Source organism: Dendrobates tinctorius, unplaced genomic scaffold (assembly GCF_039654945.1).
Source record: "Dendrobates tinctorius isolate UK_male_01 unplaced genomic scaffold, ASM3965494v1 ptg000320l, whole genome shotgun sequence".
Classification (NCBI taxonomy): domain Eukaryota; kingdom Metazoa; phylum Chordata; class Amphibia; order Anura; family Dendrobatidae; genus Dendrobates; species Dendrobates tinctorius.
In genome coordinates, this window is record NW_027361987.1 from 38,266 (window position 1) to 55,837 (window position 17,572).

The 17,572-nt window shown below is 44.1% G+C and overlaps 1 protein-coding gene across 1 annotated transcript; it reads left to right on the forward strand.

The window, feature by feature from the left end:
- Positions 1-465: 465 nt before the first annotated feature.
- Positions 466-11,654, forward strand: LOC141073901 (gastrula zinc finger protein XlCGF66.1-like; the record flags this gene model as incomplete). Its single annotated transcript, XM_073561441.1, has 6 exons — positions 466-615; positions 745-924; positions 1,007-1,130; positions 1,214-1,311; positions 1,510-1,567; positions 10,140-11,654. Coding segments are annotated over 6 exons (1,374 nt in total), but the record flags the coding sequence as incomplete, so codon positions are not given.
- Between the last annotated feature and the right edge of the window lie 5,918 nt (positions 11,655-17,572).

A 17,572-nucleotide genomic window follows, 5' to 3' on the forward strand; every position in this document is an offset into this window, starting at 1 on the left:
TGAGATCTAACGTGAGAGAAGATTCCAGTGCGGGGAAGACGGGAAACCTTCATATAGACGGCCGGTGGGGATGGAGTCAGTGACCCACTCTGGCCACATCTGTCTCTAGAGCCGCAGTAGAAGATGAAGATGTCGTCCTCATCATGAAGGAGTTATTTCTCATGTCGCGTGTAATGAATCTCTCCTGCAGTATTGCTAATGCCGATTCCAGTGTCGGTAATGAGAGGAGAATTAGCGTTATGGAAGATGAGTCTATGAGGAACGTGTTCAGCTGCCGACTCCGAGGAGGAAACTGCTTGTTGTCTGTGGCCTAAATATATAGGTTTTATTAGTAGATGTCAGGGAAGAAAACTAAACCCTGTAAGATAATAAATCTCCTCATATGTTTCCCTTATTATCTCCAGTAATTGTATTATTACACAGGATTCTTATGATGTTACATCGGATCATCTTCTTCTCATTCAGGTCTCTACAATATCGGATCCTCTCAGTGAAGATCTTCTACAGAAGAGAATTTTCCTGATTTACCCATCAAGGATGGATATGGACAGAGACAAGATGGCGGAGAGGATGTTACACCTCACCCTAGAGATCCTCTTCCGTCTCACTGGAGAGGTGAGAGATTCTGATGACATCACATTACATCATTCTTATCTATGGGAATAACAGATGGACAGAACTGGAGAGGTGAGGACTCTGGAAATGTCTGGAGTGAGATTTATTAATGTGTCTCTCCATTACCAGGATTACACAGTGGTGAAGAAGACCTCTAGTGATCGCTGTCAGGACCCTGTGTCTGAGGGATGGGGAAGACCCCTGAGCCCAATCACGGGGCCTCCACCTCACCCCCTGATCCATGAGGACATCAATGACCAGAAGATCCTAGAACTCATCTACAAGATGATTGAGCTGCTGACTGGAGAGGTGACACTGCTGGGAATGCTGGGACATTATACAGTAACGCTATGAAGGGATCGGGGGATGACGGTATCATTGTATGTGTCAGGTTCCTATAAGGTGTCAGGATGTCGCTGTCTATTTCTCCATGGAGGAGTGGGAGTATTTAGAAGGACACAGAGATCTGTACAAGAACGTCATAATGGAGGTTCCCCAGCCCCTCACATCTCCAGGTAATAGACAGGACTAAATACACACGGCCTATAATTATCTGTATGTAGAGAATGAATTCAGTCCCTGTATGTGTTTCCTCCAGATCTATCCAGTAAGAGGACAACACCAGAGAGATGTCCCCGTCCTCTTCTTCCACAGGACTGTAAACAAGAAGATCCCAGTGCTCCTCAGGATCATCAGGTAGATGGAGAGAAGGTGTCAGGAGATCTCCCCTATGATGTGTAGACGGCTGTGAAGGTCTTGTGCTCAGTCTTGTTTTATCCACCAGTATTATATGTTTTATACTTGTGTAATGAGAGCGGTGGAGATGGCAGGATTAGAGCTGATCATAGATGGGACTTCTCCATCTGTCAGTGACTTTTACAATATTTTTTTCAGGGTGAAGATCTGACCCATATTAATACTACAGAGGAGATTCCCACATATGACTACCCAGGTGAGTAGTAACCACTGAATGCAGAGAAGTCACAGATTCCTCTCAGTCACCGGCTGTGGCTGCTTTATCGGTGGTGTAGTCCGGCCGTATTACCATGATCACCATTTTTCCTCTAGACCACAACATTCTCCTCCACCCAAAACTGTTCAAATGACTTTGGGCAGTGAAAGCCCTTTTCTATAGAATTTACAACCAATTACATTGTTTTTGATCCTAAGGAATTCAGATTACTGCACAATCTCTCCTGAAATGGGGAGCAATATTATTTTCTCTAATCTTCTGCTCAGGATCCATAGTAGCTCCAATGGTCCACCATAAATGAGGGCAACTCTGGTTTACTGTTGTGTAATCTTTATTTGTAGTTTTCAGTTAATGAGATTCTCGTGCTTTGGGGTGGGGCTGTGGGCGGGGCTTTATGTGTTGCTCTGATTACATATTCATCTGTATTGGCTTATGACAGGTCGCTGACCCCTCACTGACCTGCCCCCATTATTACATAATGCATATAATAGCATTGATATTATTGGGGATAATGCCTATAATATTGTGGCTATTGTGAGGTTAGAAAAAAAAAATTACATCCAGCAAAATTTCACCGACGTTGGCGGCGCCTGCGCAGTAGCATGTATAAGTAAGAGATAGATGCTACTGTGCAGGCGCCGCCATCACCGGTGACATTTTGCTGGATGTAATTTTTTTTTTTTCTAAGCCTCACAATAGCCACAATATTATAGGCATTATCACCAATAATATCAATGCTATTATATGCATTATGTAATAATGGGGGCAGGTCAGTGAGGGGTCAGCGACCTGTCATAAGCCAATACAGATGAATATGTAATCAGAGCAACACAAAGCCCCGCCCACAGCCCCACCCACAGCCCCGCCTCCGAGCACGAGAATATCATTAAATGAAAACTACAAATACAGATTACACAACAACCACAAGACGGATTTCATCACCAGGTATCACTGTAATCAGTATAACGGCGCTGACCTGACAGTGTCTGTAGGTTACTGAGCACAATCCTGACAGGTTCCCTTTAAGACATCTCAGCTCTGCACTATTATACACAGTTCTCTATAAATGTGTAATATTTCCTCTTGAAGCTCATCTGACAGAAAATATTGGCCCTTACGATAGTTTAGATTGTGACGACACCGAGCCCCATACTCTAATTATCTGTTAATTGCCCCCTGCTGTAAACCGTCCTCCAACTCCCTCCTCCTCCTCCCTCCCTCACCTGGCTTCATTTCATGGACATTTGAATGGTATAAGTTGAACAGAGAAGGTCAGAAATGACCTTGGTCAGATGTGACATCATTTGAAGTGACATATTTAAAGTGATACATGAGAAATATACCAGAAATCGGTCAAAAGGTAAGGCTGTGTTCACACACAGCGTTTTTTTAGCGGTTTTTACCGCTGTTTTCACTATAAAACCGCTATAAAACCGCTGAAAATAAGGTGCACAGTCATTTCTATGCATTTTGCACTTTTTGTGCACATTGATGCATTTTTTACCGCGAAAAAACCGCATCGCGGTAAAAACCGCAGCATGCACATTAATTTTGCGTTTTATTCCGCGGTTTAGGCTTCTCCCATGCTTTTAGAAACCGCTGCGGTAAAAAACGCATCAAAACCGCGCAAAAAACGCACAAAAACCGCCGCGGAAAAATAGGTGCGGTTTCTGGGAAGGGATTCAGGTTTTTGTGCAGAAATTTTCTGCAACGTGTGCACATACCCTAAGACTTAGGCTAAGTGCACACGTTGCAGAAATTTTCTGCTCAAAAACCTGAATCCCTTCCCAGAAACCGCACCTATTTTTCCGCTTGCGTTTTTTGATGCGGTTTTTTTCCGCAGCGGTTTAAAACCGCATGGAAGAGGCCTAAAACGGGGAAAATCCGCAAAATTAATGAGCATGCTGCGTTTTTTACCGCGATGCGGTTTTTTCGCGGTAAGAAACACATCAATGTGCACAAAAAGTGCAAAATGCATAGAAATGACTGTGCAGCTTATTTTTAGCGGTTTTATAGCGAAAACCGCGGTAAAAAACGCTAAAAAAACGCTGTGTGTGTGAACACAGCCTAACCACTGCTTTCTTACTTTACTTGTTTGTTTTTTTTACTCTGCTCTTTAACCATGCTTACATTTGCCATCACCATTTTTGCTCCACTAATTATTATTATTATTTATTTAGCACCATTGATTCCATGGTGCTGTACATGAGAAGGGGTTACATACAAATTACAGATATCACTTACAGTAAACAAACTAACAATGATAGACTGATAGAGGGGAGAGAGGACCCTGCCCTTTCGGGCTTACATTCTACAGGATGGTAGGGAAGGAGACTAGGTTGGTGGGTTGCAACGGTTCCGGTGTTGGTTGAGGTGATATCACCGGTAGTGGTGAGAGAGAAGGAGATAGCGGGGTCATTGCAGGCTGTAGGCTTTCTTGAAAAGGTGGGTTTTCAGGTTCCATCTGAAGGATCCAAATGTGATTGATAGTCGGACTTGTTGGGGCAAAGAATTCCAGAGAATAGGGGCAGTTCGGGAGAAGTCTTGGAGGCGGTTGGGTGAGGAGCGAATGAGTGTGGAGGAGAGAAGGAAGTCTTGGGAGGACCAGAGATTACGTGAGGGAAAGTATCGGGAGATGAGTTCAGAGACATATGGCGGAGACAGGTTATAGATTGCCTTGTAGGTCAGTATTAGTAATTTGAACTGGATACTCTGAGGGAATGGGAGCCAGTGAAGAGATTTGCAGAGGGGAGAAGCGGAAGAGTAGTGAGGAGAGAGATGAATTAGTCGGGCAGCAGAGTTAAGGATGGACTGGAGAGGTGCGAGGGTGTTAGCAGGGAGACCACAGAAAAGGATGTTGCAGTAGTCGAGGCGGGAGATGATGAGGGCATGCATAAGCATGATGGTGGTCAGATAGGGGGAAGGGAGAGGTTGTGAGATTAGATAGGGAACAGAGGCGGGTGAAGATGAGGTCTAATGTATGTCCATCTGTGTGGGTGGCTGTGGAGGACCACTGAGTAAGTCCAAAGGATGAGGTAAGTGACAGGAGTTTGGAGGCTGCTGGCTGGAGGGTGTCAGTAGGGATGTTGAAGTCCCCCATGATGATGGTTAGGATGTCAGAAGAGAGAAGGTGGAGGAGCCAGGTGGAGAATTGGTCAATGAAGGCAGTGGCTGAGCCCGGTGGTCGGTATATGACAGCCATTTAGAGATTAGAGGGAGAGTAAATACGGACAGAGTGAACCTCGAAAGAAGGGAGGATAAGGGAGGGTGGGGGTTGGATAGGATTGAAGGAGCAGTTTTTAGAAAGGAGGAAACCCACTCCTCCACCTTGTCTGTTGCCAGGGCGAGGAGTGTAGGTAAAGGGGATACCGCCGTAACTCAGTGCGGCCGGGGAGGCCGTGTCAGGGGGTGTCAGCCAGGTCTCAGTGAGGGCCAGGAAGGAAAGGTTGCGGGAGATAAAGAGGTTGTGGATCACGTGGAGCTTGTTGCAGATGGAGCGAGCATTCCAAAGTGCTCCAGAAAGAGGGTGCGGGAGGGAGGGGGTCAGTGGCACAGGTTTTAAGTGTGAGGGATTGCAGTAGTTTCTCTTAGTGTGAGAAAGATAGGGGTGAGGATTAGTGGGATGTATGAGGCGGGGGGGGGCAGGATTGTGGGATATGTCACCAGCAGTGAGAAGAAGCAGAGAAAGGGAAAGCAGGTGGGTGAAGGAGAGTGATCGTCTTGTATTGTATGTTAGTAGGATAGGTCTGCGGTTAAGGAGTATGTCTGCAGATAAAGCGAGGTGGGGGTAATAGAGAAGGGAAGATAGTTATTTGGTTCGAGGGTGCAGGGGTTTGGGGATAGCGAAGGAGAGTGAAGATTAGTGGACAAATCTGAACTCATCATCTTTCCTCCATCTCACAGATCTTCCTTACCCAACCTAACTAAAACAATTAATGACATCACACTTTCCCCAGTACCGGAAGTCCGCTGCCTCGGAGTAACCTTTGACTCTGCCCTGTCCTTCAAACCGCACATCCAAGCTCTTTCTACCTCCTGTCGCCTCCAGCTCAAAAATATTTCCAGAATCCGTCCTTTCCTCAACCCAAAATTACTGACCAATAGTACTAAAGACTTGCGCACAGCCAAAGCTAACAGACAGTTCTCCATCCTCCTTAACCAGTTCTCTGCCTTTGACACAGTTGACCACTGCCTACTTCTACAGATTCTTTCTTCCCTTGGCATCAAAGACCTTGCCCTGTCCTGGATTTCCTCATACCTTTCTGACCGCACATTCAGCGTTTCCCACTCCCACACTACCTCCTCATCCCGCCCCCTCTCTGTTGGAGTCCCCTAAGGCTCTGTCCTGGGGCCCCTACTTTTTTCCATCTATACTCTTGGCCTAGGACAACTCATAAAGTCCCATGGCTTCCAGTACCATGTCTATGCGGACGACACTCAGATCTACCTCTCTGGCCCAGATGTCACCTTTCTGCTGTCCGGAATCCCATATCCTCCTTTTTCACCTTTCGCTTCCTAAAACTCAACGTAGATAAAACTGAACTCATTATCTTTCCTCCATCTCACATATCTTCCCTACCCGATCTATCTATTATGGTAAACGGTATCACACTCTCTCCAGCACGTGAAATCCGCTGTAATTCTCGACTCTGCCCTGTCCTTCAAACCACACGTCCAATCTCTTGCTACCTCCTGTCGCCTCCAACTCAAAAATATTTCCAGAATCCGTCCCTTCCTCAGTCCTCAATCTACTAAAACTCTTGTACATGCCCTCATCATCTCCCACCTTGACTACTGCAACACTCTCCTCTGTGGCCTCCCTGCTAACTCTCTTGCACCACTCCAGTCTGTCCTCAATTCTGCTGCCCGACTAATCCACCTCTCTCCTCGCCACTCCCCTGTCTCCCCCCCTCTGCAAATCTCTCCATTGGCTCCCAATTCCCCAACGAATCCAGTTCAAGCTACTAACACTGACCTAAAAAGTCACCCACAAACTTTCCCCTCCCTATATCTCTGAACTAATCTCCCAATATCTTCCCTCACATAATCTTCGATCCTCCCAAGACCTCCTACTCTCCTCCACACTTATTCTTTCCTCACACAACCGCCTGCCAAGATTTCTCCCGAATATCCCCTATCCTCTGGAATGCCATGCCTCACCACGTCCGATTATCCACCACCCTCAGTTCCTTCAAACGGAACCTGAAAACCCATCTTTTCAGGAAAGCTTACAGCCTGCAATGACGATTCTGCCGCCTCATCTCCACCAGAGCTGCTGCACCCCCGACGTTCTGTCTCTTCCCCACTATCCCATAGAATGTAAGTCCGCAAGGACAGGGTCCTCTCCCCTCTGTACCAGTCTGTCATTGTAAATTTGTTTACTGTTAACAATATCTATAACTTTGTATGTAACCCCCCTTCTCATGTACAGCACCATGGAATTAATGGCGCTATAGAAATAAATAATAATAATAATTACCCCAGAGAGGTTTCACCACTAGCTACTCATTTATTACTGATGGAGACTGTGGAGTTTGATCATTTCAGTAGATGTTATTGTCTATAGTCACAGTGTTTGATTACAGTAGTGTCCAAAATCCTCTGATTTAACCTCTTCCTGCAGCCAGTTTTGTGTTCTTAATCAGGCCCCATTATTAATATCTGACGTGTGTCACTTTATGTGGTGATAAATTATTCACAAAGGATAATAGAAAACAAATGGATCTTACAAATTATTTTCCAGCTTCGCACTATACCCTACATACGGTTGTACACTACTGTCTGGGCACATGGCAGTGTTCAGAAGGGAAGGAGCGCCATTTAGCTATTTGAATGCAGATCTAGCTGGAATAGTTTGTAGACAAAATGTATTGGGAGCACTGTTCATGGTCACCTGGCAGCTCAAAAGATGTCCTCCATGACCATGCTTTGCTCTATCTTCTCTGCTTTCTATATCCCAAGGATTGCCTTGCTCATCGCCCTTTAACACCATTACGTGGATCTGGACTTACACTGGGACCCCTAGGCTTGGACCATGGTGTTACCTGCTATTATGTGGTGTTAGATGGCAAGAAGAATAGTCAGGTAGCTGGGTCAGAACCAGAAGGCCAGAATCAGAAGACATAAGAGTAGTCAGTAAACGGGCCACAGTGACAGCAGGAAACAAATACACAAGCCGCAAGCTGAGCACAGAGGACTGAACCAGAGGAGACAACACTGTAACTGGTAGATTCTGGCCATGTGCTTTGCGCTTTAGTAGGGTGTGGTACTTTCCAACTGGCTGAAGTAGGGAGCAGATTACTCCAGATGGACAGTAGGAACAGATCCCAGATGAGATTGGACACACCATATGCAGAAGCCCTAATATGAAAAAAAAGACCGAAAACCAAAATAGTCGAAATCCCCATAAAGTAATTCCATGTAATTAATTAATTCATTGATGGATGTATTCTATACACACATGGTCAAAATTGTTGGTACCCCTCGTTTAATGACAGAAAAATCCACAATGGTCACAGAAATAACTTGAATCTGACAAAAGTAATACAAAAGTAATAATAAATAAAAAATCTATGAAAATTTACAAATGAAAGTGAGACATTGCTTTTCAACCAAGCTTCCACAGAATGTGTAAATCAAGGTATGTTCACTAATTTGCATCACAGGTGTCTACAGTCTTGGAATCAGTGAGTGACCTGTATAGAGGCTACAGATACTCACTGTGCTGTTTGGTGACATGGTGTGTATCACACTCAACATGGACGAGAGGAAGCAAAGAAGAGAGATGTCTCAGGAGATTAGAAGGAAAATTATAGACAAACATGTTACAGGTAAAAGTTATAAGACCATCTCCAAGCAGCTTCATGTTCCTGTGACTACAATTGTACATATTATTCAGAAATGTAAGCTCCATGGGACTGGAGCCAACCTCCCTGGATGTGGCCGCAGGAGGAAAATTGATGACAAATCAAAGAGACGGATAATACGAATGGTAACAAAAGAGCCCAGAAAAACTTCTAAACAGATTAAAGGTGCACTTCAAGCTCAAGGAACATCAGTGTCAGATTGCACCGTCTGTCATTGTATGAGCCAAAAGTGGTCTTCATGGGAGATAACCAAGGAGGACACCATTGTTGAAAAAAATCATTAAAAAAAGACTGGAATTTGCCAAACTACATGTTGACAAGCTACAAATCTTCTGGGAGAATTTCCTATGGACAGATGAGATATAAATGGAACTTTCTGGCAAGGCACATCAGCTCTATGTTCTCAGGTGGAAAAATGAGGCATATCACAAAAAGAACACTGTCCCTACTGTGAAACATGGAGGAGACTCGGTTACGTTCTGGGGCTGCTTTGCTGCATATGGCACAGGGTGTCTAGAATCTCAGTCACAGGTCATGGGTCTTGCAACAGGATAATGACACACAATACACAGCTAAAACACGCAAGAATGGCTAAGAGGAAAATTTTGGACTATTCTCAAGTGGCATTCTATGAGCCCTGACCTAAATTCTAATGAGCATCTTTGGAAAGAGCTGAAACATGTCGTCCGGAAAAGGCAACCTTCAAACACGAGACAACTGGAGCAGTTTGCTCTTGAGGAGTGGTCCAAAATACCTGTCGAGAGGTGCAGAAGTCTCATTGAGAGTTACAGGAATCGTTTGATTGCAGTGATTGCCTCAAAAGGTTGTGCAACAATATATTTTAGTTAAGGGAACCTTCATTTCTGTCCAGGCCTATTTCATGAGTTTTATTTATTTATTTTTAATTCTGTGGAATCATGGTTGAAAAGCAATGTCTGACTTTCATTTGCTCATTTTCATGGATTTTTTATTTATTTCTACTTTTGTCAGATTCAAGTTATTTCTGTGACCATTGTGGGTTTTTCTGTTATTAAACGAGGGGTACCAACAATTTTGACCATGTGTGTAGGAGGAGTGAATATTTTGACTCCACAGCAACTTTCCGGAAATGAATAGTGGATGTTGGAGAGTGAAAATTACACATTTGATATTTTATTACCCAGCATATAGTGCCCAGATTGTGCTCCAGGAGACACCGCAAATTAAGTGGGTTCTTCTCTCTATAATATTGCTAAATACAGGGATCCTAAATGTTGTTTGCGCACACTGCAAGACTCCGAAGTGAGAGCGGATTTTGCTGGATTGGTTTATAGAAACCTTGTTGCTTTTCAGCAGCCTTTGAGCCACTAATAGTGCGGGAACCTCTGTTTTTCCAATGACAGATGATGGACCTGAGTGGGGACTTGTTTTTGTGAGATAAGAATTGGTATTATTTTCGCCTACATAACATTGATTTTTTTTTTATACTTTACATTTGGGAGGCAGAATGAGCAAACAGTTGAACACCACATACTACTGGTTCATCCAACAAGGTTTTCTATTAGACTGTGAACTGTCATTGTCGTGGTAAATAATTAAAGCTTTTTACATAGCTTGCCATTTTTATGGACAGTTTAAGTAGAAATGTTCAAAAATATAAAACTCAAGCATATTTTATAAATAAATAATTGTTTTTATCTTAGCAGATGACTGTCCCAGGAGATCAGAGGAACAGCTGACATCTTCAGTTTTGAAATCTGATGATCTTGAGATTCTAGAAGATAAAACTGAAGTGATAGCCATTACTTCAGATATATCATCATCCATTCACAGCAAAGATCTGTCATCTGATCCTATGAAACAGGTCACATCTCCTGATTCATTACCGACTACTAAGGGAAATCAAAGTCACAAAAGAGGCATTAAAAAACAAACTGCTCCTAAGGCGAAGTCATTCTCATGTTCAGAATGTGGGAAATGTTTTACATGGAAATCACATTTTGTTGCACACCACAGAACTCACACAGGGGAGAAGCCTTTTTCCTGTTCAGAATGTGGGAAATGCTTTACACTGAAATCAGATGTGGTTAATCACCATAGAACTCACACAGGGGAGAAGCCTTTTTCCTGTTTAGAATGTGGGAAATGTTTTAACCAGAAATCAGATTTGGTTAATCATCAAGAACTCACACAGGGGAGAAGCCTTTTTTCTGTTCAGAATGTGGGAAATATTTTAACTGGAAATCACAATTGGTTAATCACCATAGAACTCACACAGGGGAGAAGCCTTTTTCCTGTTCAGAATGTGGGAAATGTTTTGCACATAAATCAGATTTGGTTAGACACCAGAGAACTCACACAGGGGAGAAGCCTTTTTCCTGTTCAGAATGTGAGAAATGTTTTTACCAGAAATCAGATTTGGTTAAGCACCAGAGAACTCACACAGGGGAGAAGCCTTTTTCATGTTTAGAATGTGGGAAATGTTTTATCCAGAAATCAGATTTAGTTAATCACCATAGAACTCACACAGGTGAGAAGCGTTTTTCATGTTCAGAATGTGGGAAATGTTTTGCACATAAATCAGATTGTGTTAGGCACCAAATAACACACAGGGGAGAAACTTCTTTCATGTTAAATGGAAGCTAAATCTTGATCACATCAGAGAAGCCATTTTTCCTGTTCACAATGTGGGAAATATTTTAACCAGAAATGGAATCTTACTAATAATAATCTTTCTTTTTATATAGTGCTAACATATTCCACAGCCCTTTACAGTTTGCACACATTATCATCGCTGTCCCCAATGGGGCTCACAATGTAAATTCCCTATCAGTATGTCTTTGGAGTGTGGGAGGAAACCCATGCAAACACAGGGAGAACATACAAACTCCTTGCAAATGTTGTCCTTGGTAGGAGTTGAACCCAAGACTACAGCACTGCAAGGCTGCAGTGCTAACCACTGAGCCACCTCACCAGAGAACCCACACAGGGGAGAAGCCATTTTCCTGTTCAGAATGTGGGAAATATTTTAACCAGAAAGCGCTTCCTGATCACCATCAGAGCAGTCACACAGGGGAGAAGCCGTTTTCATTTTCTTAATGTGGGAAATATTTTGCTTGGAAATCAGCTGTTAATAAACATCAGAGATGTCACATAGGGGAGAAGCCTTTTTTATGTTTATAATGTTGGAATAGTTTTAACCAAAATTGAACCTTCTTAAATGGGTTGTCTCTTGTCATTCCTCATGTTTGCTGACAAAAGGATAAAACTAAACTTTATTAATTCCAAATATAAAACTATACCCATAATTCATCCCCTCAAGATTAATCAGAAGGTGACTAATAGAAAAAACATATACTCCACATTTCAGTATATGGGGTGAGGTGACATTTACACACTCACTCTCCAAGCCTCTTATTTCTACGTGTTTCATTGTGATCACCAAAGAGGACACATCAGGAGACTATTTAATATTGATTTATGTTCAAGTGAGACTAGACAAAAAATAACTAAAATCATGTATCATGTTATCCGAAACAGAAAGCTAGCCACATATTGGCAGATCCCAGACCTCAAACTATATACTTCATATAGTTTTTACATCACGAGGGACACGGATCTATCATTCTACAGGAAACAACCTAGGGGTTTTCAGCCTTGGTTGGAAGAATGCAGATCTGATCCATTCACCATCGTTGAACCATGGATACGTTTGGAGAAGCCAGGTTGTGATCCTCGGATCAACTGGTCTTTTACCTTGTATGGACTGTATGGAGTGTCATCTTCCTACGCTTGTCGTTACCTCCTCTCTGTGCGTGCCACAGGTGGGGTAGCGACCCTGGGAGTGAATCAGCGGAAGGGTGAGACTCTGTAATGTGCACTCTGTTGGGTATTTTGCTGGGACTGTTCTATGTGTTATCTGCCTGTTGTGTGCCACACTGTTTTACCTTCACTGTGTGTTGTCTGAGTAGCGTTATGCCCATGTTAAAGGGAGAGCATTCAATGGGACGATCCCTGATCCATGTGGTTTCAGCCAGCGGACCAGGGCACCCCATGTCTCCACAGGCATGCTTCAATAGTCTCAATAGGAGGCTAGAAGCTGCTATAACCCGATCGGCTCTGCTACATGCAGGCAATGATCAGATCACCTGCATGTAGCAGAGATGCTCACTTGATATGAGCGGTGACCACTGGGCAGTGCTCATAGGATCCGGCAGTGACAACCATAGAGGTCTGCTGGAGACTTCTGGTTGTCATGCCAACCTATCGGTGACCTGCGATCACATGACAGGGTCACCAATGTGCGGGATTTCTGGCCCATCATGTGCGAGAAAAGATGTAGGCTCAGCGCCGGAGCCCACATCAAAAGGAGGGAGTCCGACATCAGCGTACATTTACACCCGATGTCAGAAAGGGGTTAAAGGGGATTGTTTTTACAGAGACAGAAGTGGTAATTAATCATATATACATGCAAATAATTACAGAAATACACAACTTATAATGTTAAATAGTAAAGAGTTAAGACAAGAAAATATAATTTGTGTAAATCGTGTAGATATAAAAATTCAGGCAAATGTCAAATGTTCAAAAACAGCAAAAAGCAGAGATGCCGACCTGCCCAGGCCTCCAAACAAATGCACTATCAGGGTGAGTGCGCCCATATAGTTAGGATGGGGGCAACACAGGTGCAAGAATACCGATGAGACAACCGCTCACAAACTACCAGTGTATGGAGGGGCGGTTGCTTGGTATATTAATGCACAATGAAGACTTGTATGTGGCGCTGTTCACACAATGGGAATGCACAGCATCCAGGCTAACAGCCTATTAGTTACGCCCATACTATTAGATCAGGCGGGCTGCCTAGTGCCATCCAAATGCATCCCATGTGAACAGACACCACAGTTTACAAGACCGAATGGGCCCAACTGCACCCTGAAAAATATAGTGCAAAAAACACATATAGAAAATATGAGAGGTATTAGTTAATATTTTGGCCAAAATACGTAAGCAAGTAACCCACGTCATGCGTTGGCCTAAAAAGTGTCAAAGGACTCACAGAAATTGCTTCTTCTACTTCACCACTGCTGCTGCTGCTAATGTTTTGGCGTTGAAGAAATGACTGTCCAGAGGTTGGAAGTCTACAACCGCGATGTGAACGATGTGCTTCACTGCTGTCTTGGGGAAAAGCTCTCTTAAGGTTGTGTAAAAGCGTGTTTCAATACTCCAGCATTCACTGTTCCCTTTCTAGGGCGGGGATCATCTGCAAAATTTAGTTTTATAAAGTGGATCTAATAAAGTGGCAACCCAGCAGTCAGCATTATTCCTAATCATGACTATACGGAAATCATGTTGCAGATAGTGCAGCAAGAAGGCACTCGTATGTAGGGCTCTACCATGAGGTCCAAGCCCATGCTGTGTTGGTGGCTGGGTAACAATGAGGCTCGTTTCCTCCGTCCCATCCCACCAACCACGAACAACAGAGAGGGGAGGATCATCCTCTTCATCTGACAGTTACTCGCCCATCACCTCTTTCTCCTCCATTTGTTCCTTGGATCTTGCCCCTTCAATAACAGCTTGTCTGTTATCACCAGCCTTCATCGATCACAGTAATCCACCCTCCCTTGGCACCCACCTGTGTGGCGACAGTCTTGAACTTAAAGACAATATTATCCCTTCTGCTTCCTCCTCTGCTTCCTCCTCTTCTTCTGGGACCACCATCTCTTCCCGCTGGCTATTCAAAGTCTTCTCCAGCATATAGATGACCAGAATAGTGATGCTGATGATGGCGGCATCAGTGATAACCATCTTAGTAGCCATTTCAAAACTGTGCAGAAGGGTGCAGAGGTCCTTAATCTGTGTGCACTCTGTAAATGTGACATGCGCCATGTGCATACTATGTTGGCCCTGGCTATACGACATGACATACTGCATCAGGGCTTGTTGCTGCTGCCACAGTCGCCGCAACATGTGCAGGGTGGAATTCCACCGTGTATCAATGCAAGTCGATGAGAGGGGTGCGAATGGCAGAAATGAGCACACAACTTGCGTGACTGGAGCAGGCAAAGTATACAAAGAAAGGTTGCACTCTATCATGCTAAAGCATGTCAATGTGGAATATGTCAAATTTCATATATTCCACATTGACATGCTTTAGCATGATAGAGTGCAACCTTTCTTTGTATATTGTATATTGGGGTTGCTCCTCTTGGTATGCACCTATTCACACTAGTCTGGATGTGCCAGTCAGTTTTTTTGTCTCGTATATTAGCTTACTGACCAAGCACTCCGCCCTCCACCAGGTGGTGATTTTAATTACAGCAGGTCCCTACTTACCCATAAATGCAGGCATTGCTGACAGAGGTGTCCACATTCACCCAGGAATGCAGACATCAGCCTTATTAGAGAGGTATTCACACAGGTCAGGGATAGGGATTAGTGAGTAGCTCCTAATACTCGGGTACTCGTAGCGAGTCCAATGTAAGTCTAATGGGCAGAGAATGTGTGTGACGGAGGTGGTCTGTGGGGCTGTATCTGTGTGCAGTGGTCTGTGGGGCTGTATCTGTGTGCAGTGGTCTGTGGGGCTGTATCTGTGTGCAGTGGTCTGTGGGGCTGTATCTGTGTGCAGTGGTCTGTGGGGCTGTATCTGTGTGCAGTGGTCTGTGGGGCTGTATCTGAGTGCAGTGGTCTGTGGGGCTGTATCTGTGTGCAGTGGTCTGTGGGGCTGTATCTGTGTGCAGTGGTCTGTGGGGCTGTATCTGTGTGCAGTGGTCTGTGGGGCTGTATCTGTGTGCAGTGGTCTGTGGGGCTGTATCTGTGTGCAGTGGTCTGTGGGGCTGTATCTGAGTGCAGTGGTCTGTGGGGCTGTATCTGTGTGCAGTGGTCTGTGGGGCTGTATCTGTGTGCAGTGGTCTGTGTGGCTGTGTGTATGTGTGCGGGGCTGTCAAACCTTTTGCAATTAAAAATCTTTTTTTATATGTGCCTTAGGTTTTTTATCACCACAGCACTGAATGACAAGGTGGGATACAGCAGGCTGTTTAATATTTTATCACTAGCTACATGTGAATTAGAATGCAATACTCGTGCATGGATGACAATAGAAGCCGTGAACGGCTGGTTTTGTCTGTGGACCTCAGTAATGTCCAAAAAAGAAATGCGGGAAGGTAAATTTTACAGCCGCACTGGACACTATCTAGCTACACGATCTGTCTGATATACAACGGCCTAACTAAATAGCTGAAATCTTGCTGTAAACAGTGGCAGCGTCAGGAGCAGCCTCTCTGCGCTGTTACAATGTACAAATGGCGCTAAAACAAGATGTCCGCTATTTATATGGAGAGCGACATGTGATTTCAGCAGCCAATGACACAAGCCGTAGTGTCAGGACATTGTGTTTCCTGCACCCTGATTGGCTGACTGTTGTGCTTACAAGCACGCCGCGCCTCTGAGCTCTGAACACCCCTCCCCTCATCAAACATGTGCCAAACACTCATGATACACCACCATTATCGTTACTAAAGTGCTGAAAATATTTTTGTGGCAACACAAATATTTTCCTGCACTTTGCACCGAATGTTAGCGATTTTTCTTGATTTTTTTTACATTTTGCTCGGGTTTCTAATCACAGATCCGAATGCACCATATTTGTGTCGAATTTCTGTTTGACAATCATTTTTCAAACAAATTTGCTCATCTCTAGCTGTTACCCACAGATTTTTAGACCGGCTTCACATCTATGTTGCATAGAGTAAACCAACTTCTGGCCCTTGTCAGCTGTTATTCCAGCCCAGGATGCTCGGACTACATCCCACACAATTTTTTGGCATTTGTTGGCTTTGCCTCAGAAACGGCATTTTTGATGTCGCCCCACAAGTGTTCTATCGAATTGAGGTCCGGGATTAGAGCTGGCCTCTCCATAACCTCAATTTTGTTGGATGGGATCCAAGATTTTGCTCGTTTACTGGGGTGTTTAGGGTTGTTGTCTTGGTGAAACTCATTTCAAGGACATATCCTCTTCAGCGTAAGGCAACGTGACCTCTTCAAGTATTGTAATATATACAAACTGGTCCATGATCCCTGGTGAGCGGTAAATAGGCCCGGCACCATAGTAAGAGAAACATGCCCATATCATGATGCCGGCACCACCATGCGTCACTGTCTTCAGAGTGTACCGAGGCTAGAATGCAGAGTTTGGAGATGTCTGACGACCTGTCTGCGGCCCTTGGATCCAAAAAGAACAATTCCACTTTCATCAGTCCATGAAATGTTTCTCCATTTCTCTTTAGACCAGTTGATGTGTTCTTTGGTAAATTGTGTCCACTTCCGTACATGTCTTTCATTAACAGTGGGACTTTGCGGGGACTTCTTGCTAAGAGATTAGCTTCACACAGGCGTCTTCTGTCACAGTCCTCACAGGTAACGTGAGACGTCTGTGATCATCCTGGAGCTGATCATTGGCTGAGCCTTTGCCATTCTGGCTATTCTTCCATCCATTTGAATGGTCATCTTCCGTTTTCTTCCATGTCGCTCTGGTTTGGCTTTCCATGGTAAAGCATTGGAGATCATTTTAGCTGAACAGCCGATCATTGCCTGCACTTCTTTATAAGTTTTACCATCTCCAATCAACTTTTTAATCAAAGTACTCTGTTCTTCTGAACAATGTCTCGAACGACCCATATTTCTCAGGGTTTCAAGGAGAAATGCATGTACAACATGTCCTGGCCTCACCCTTAGATAAGGGCCACCAGATTCACAGCTGTCTCTTCACAGAATGATTGCCCTCACTGATTGATCTCCACACAGCTATTATTGTGATCACCGCCTTTCTATTATTCTAATACACAGACTCAAAAACCTGCAGATCATGAATGCGGAGTCTGGTGGTTTTCTTAGAATCTACTGCACCAACTGGTAAATTGTGTGACACGTAATTTAATTTACACCAAAAACAGGGATTAATCGGGTTAGTCATACTGGACTGCTGTTATACTGAACCCTACTGTAGCTAGTGTAACACAAGAGAAGGTCGCCAGCGTCTGAGCAAACTGAACAGTGGCAAATCCCCCGGCCCAGATGGCATTCACCCATGGATATTGAGGGAATTGAGCTCAGCAACTGACAGACCTACTGTATCTCATCT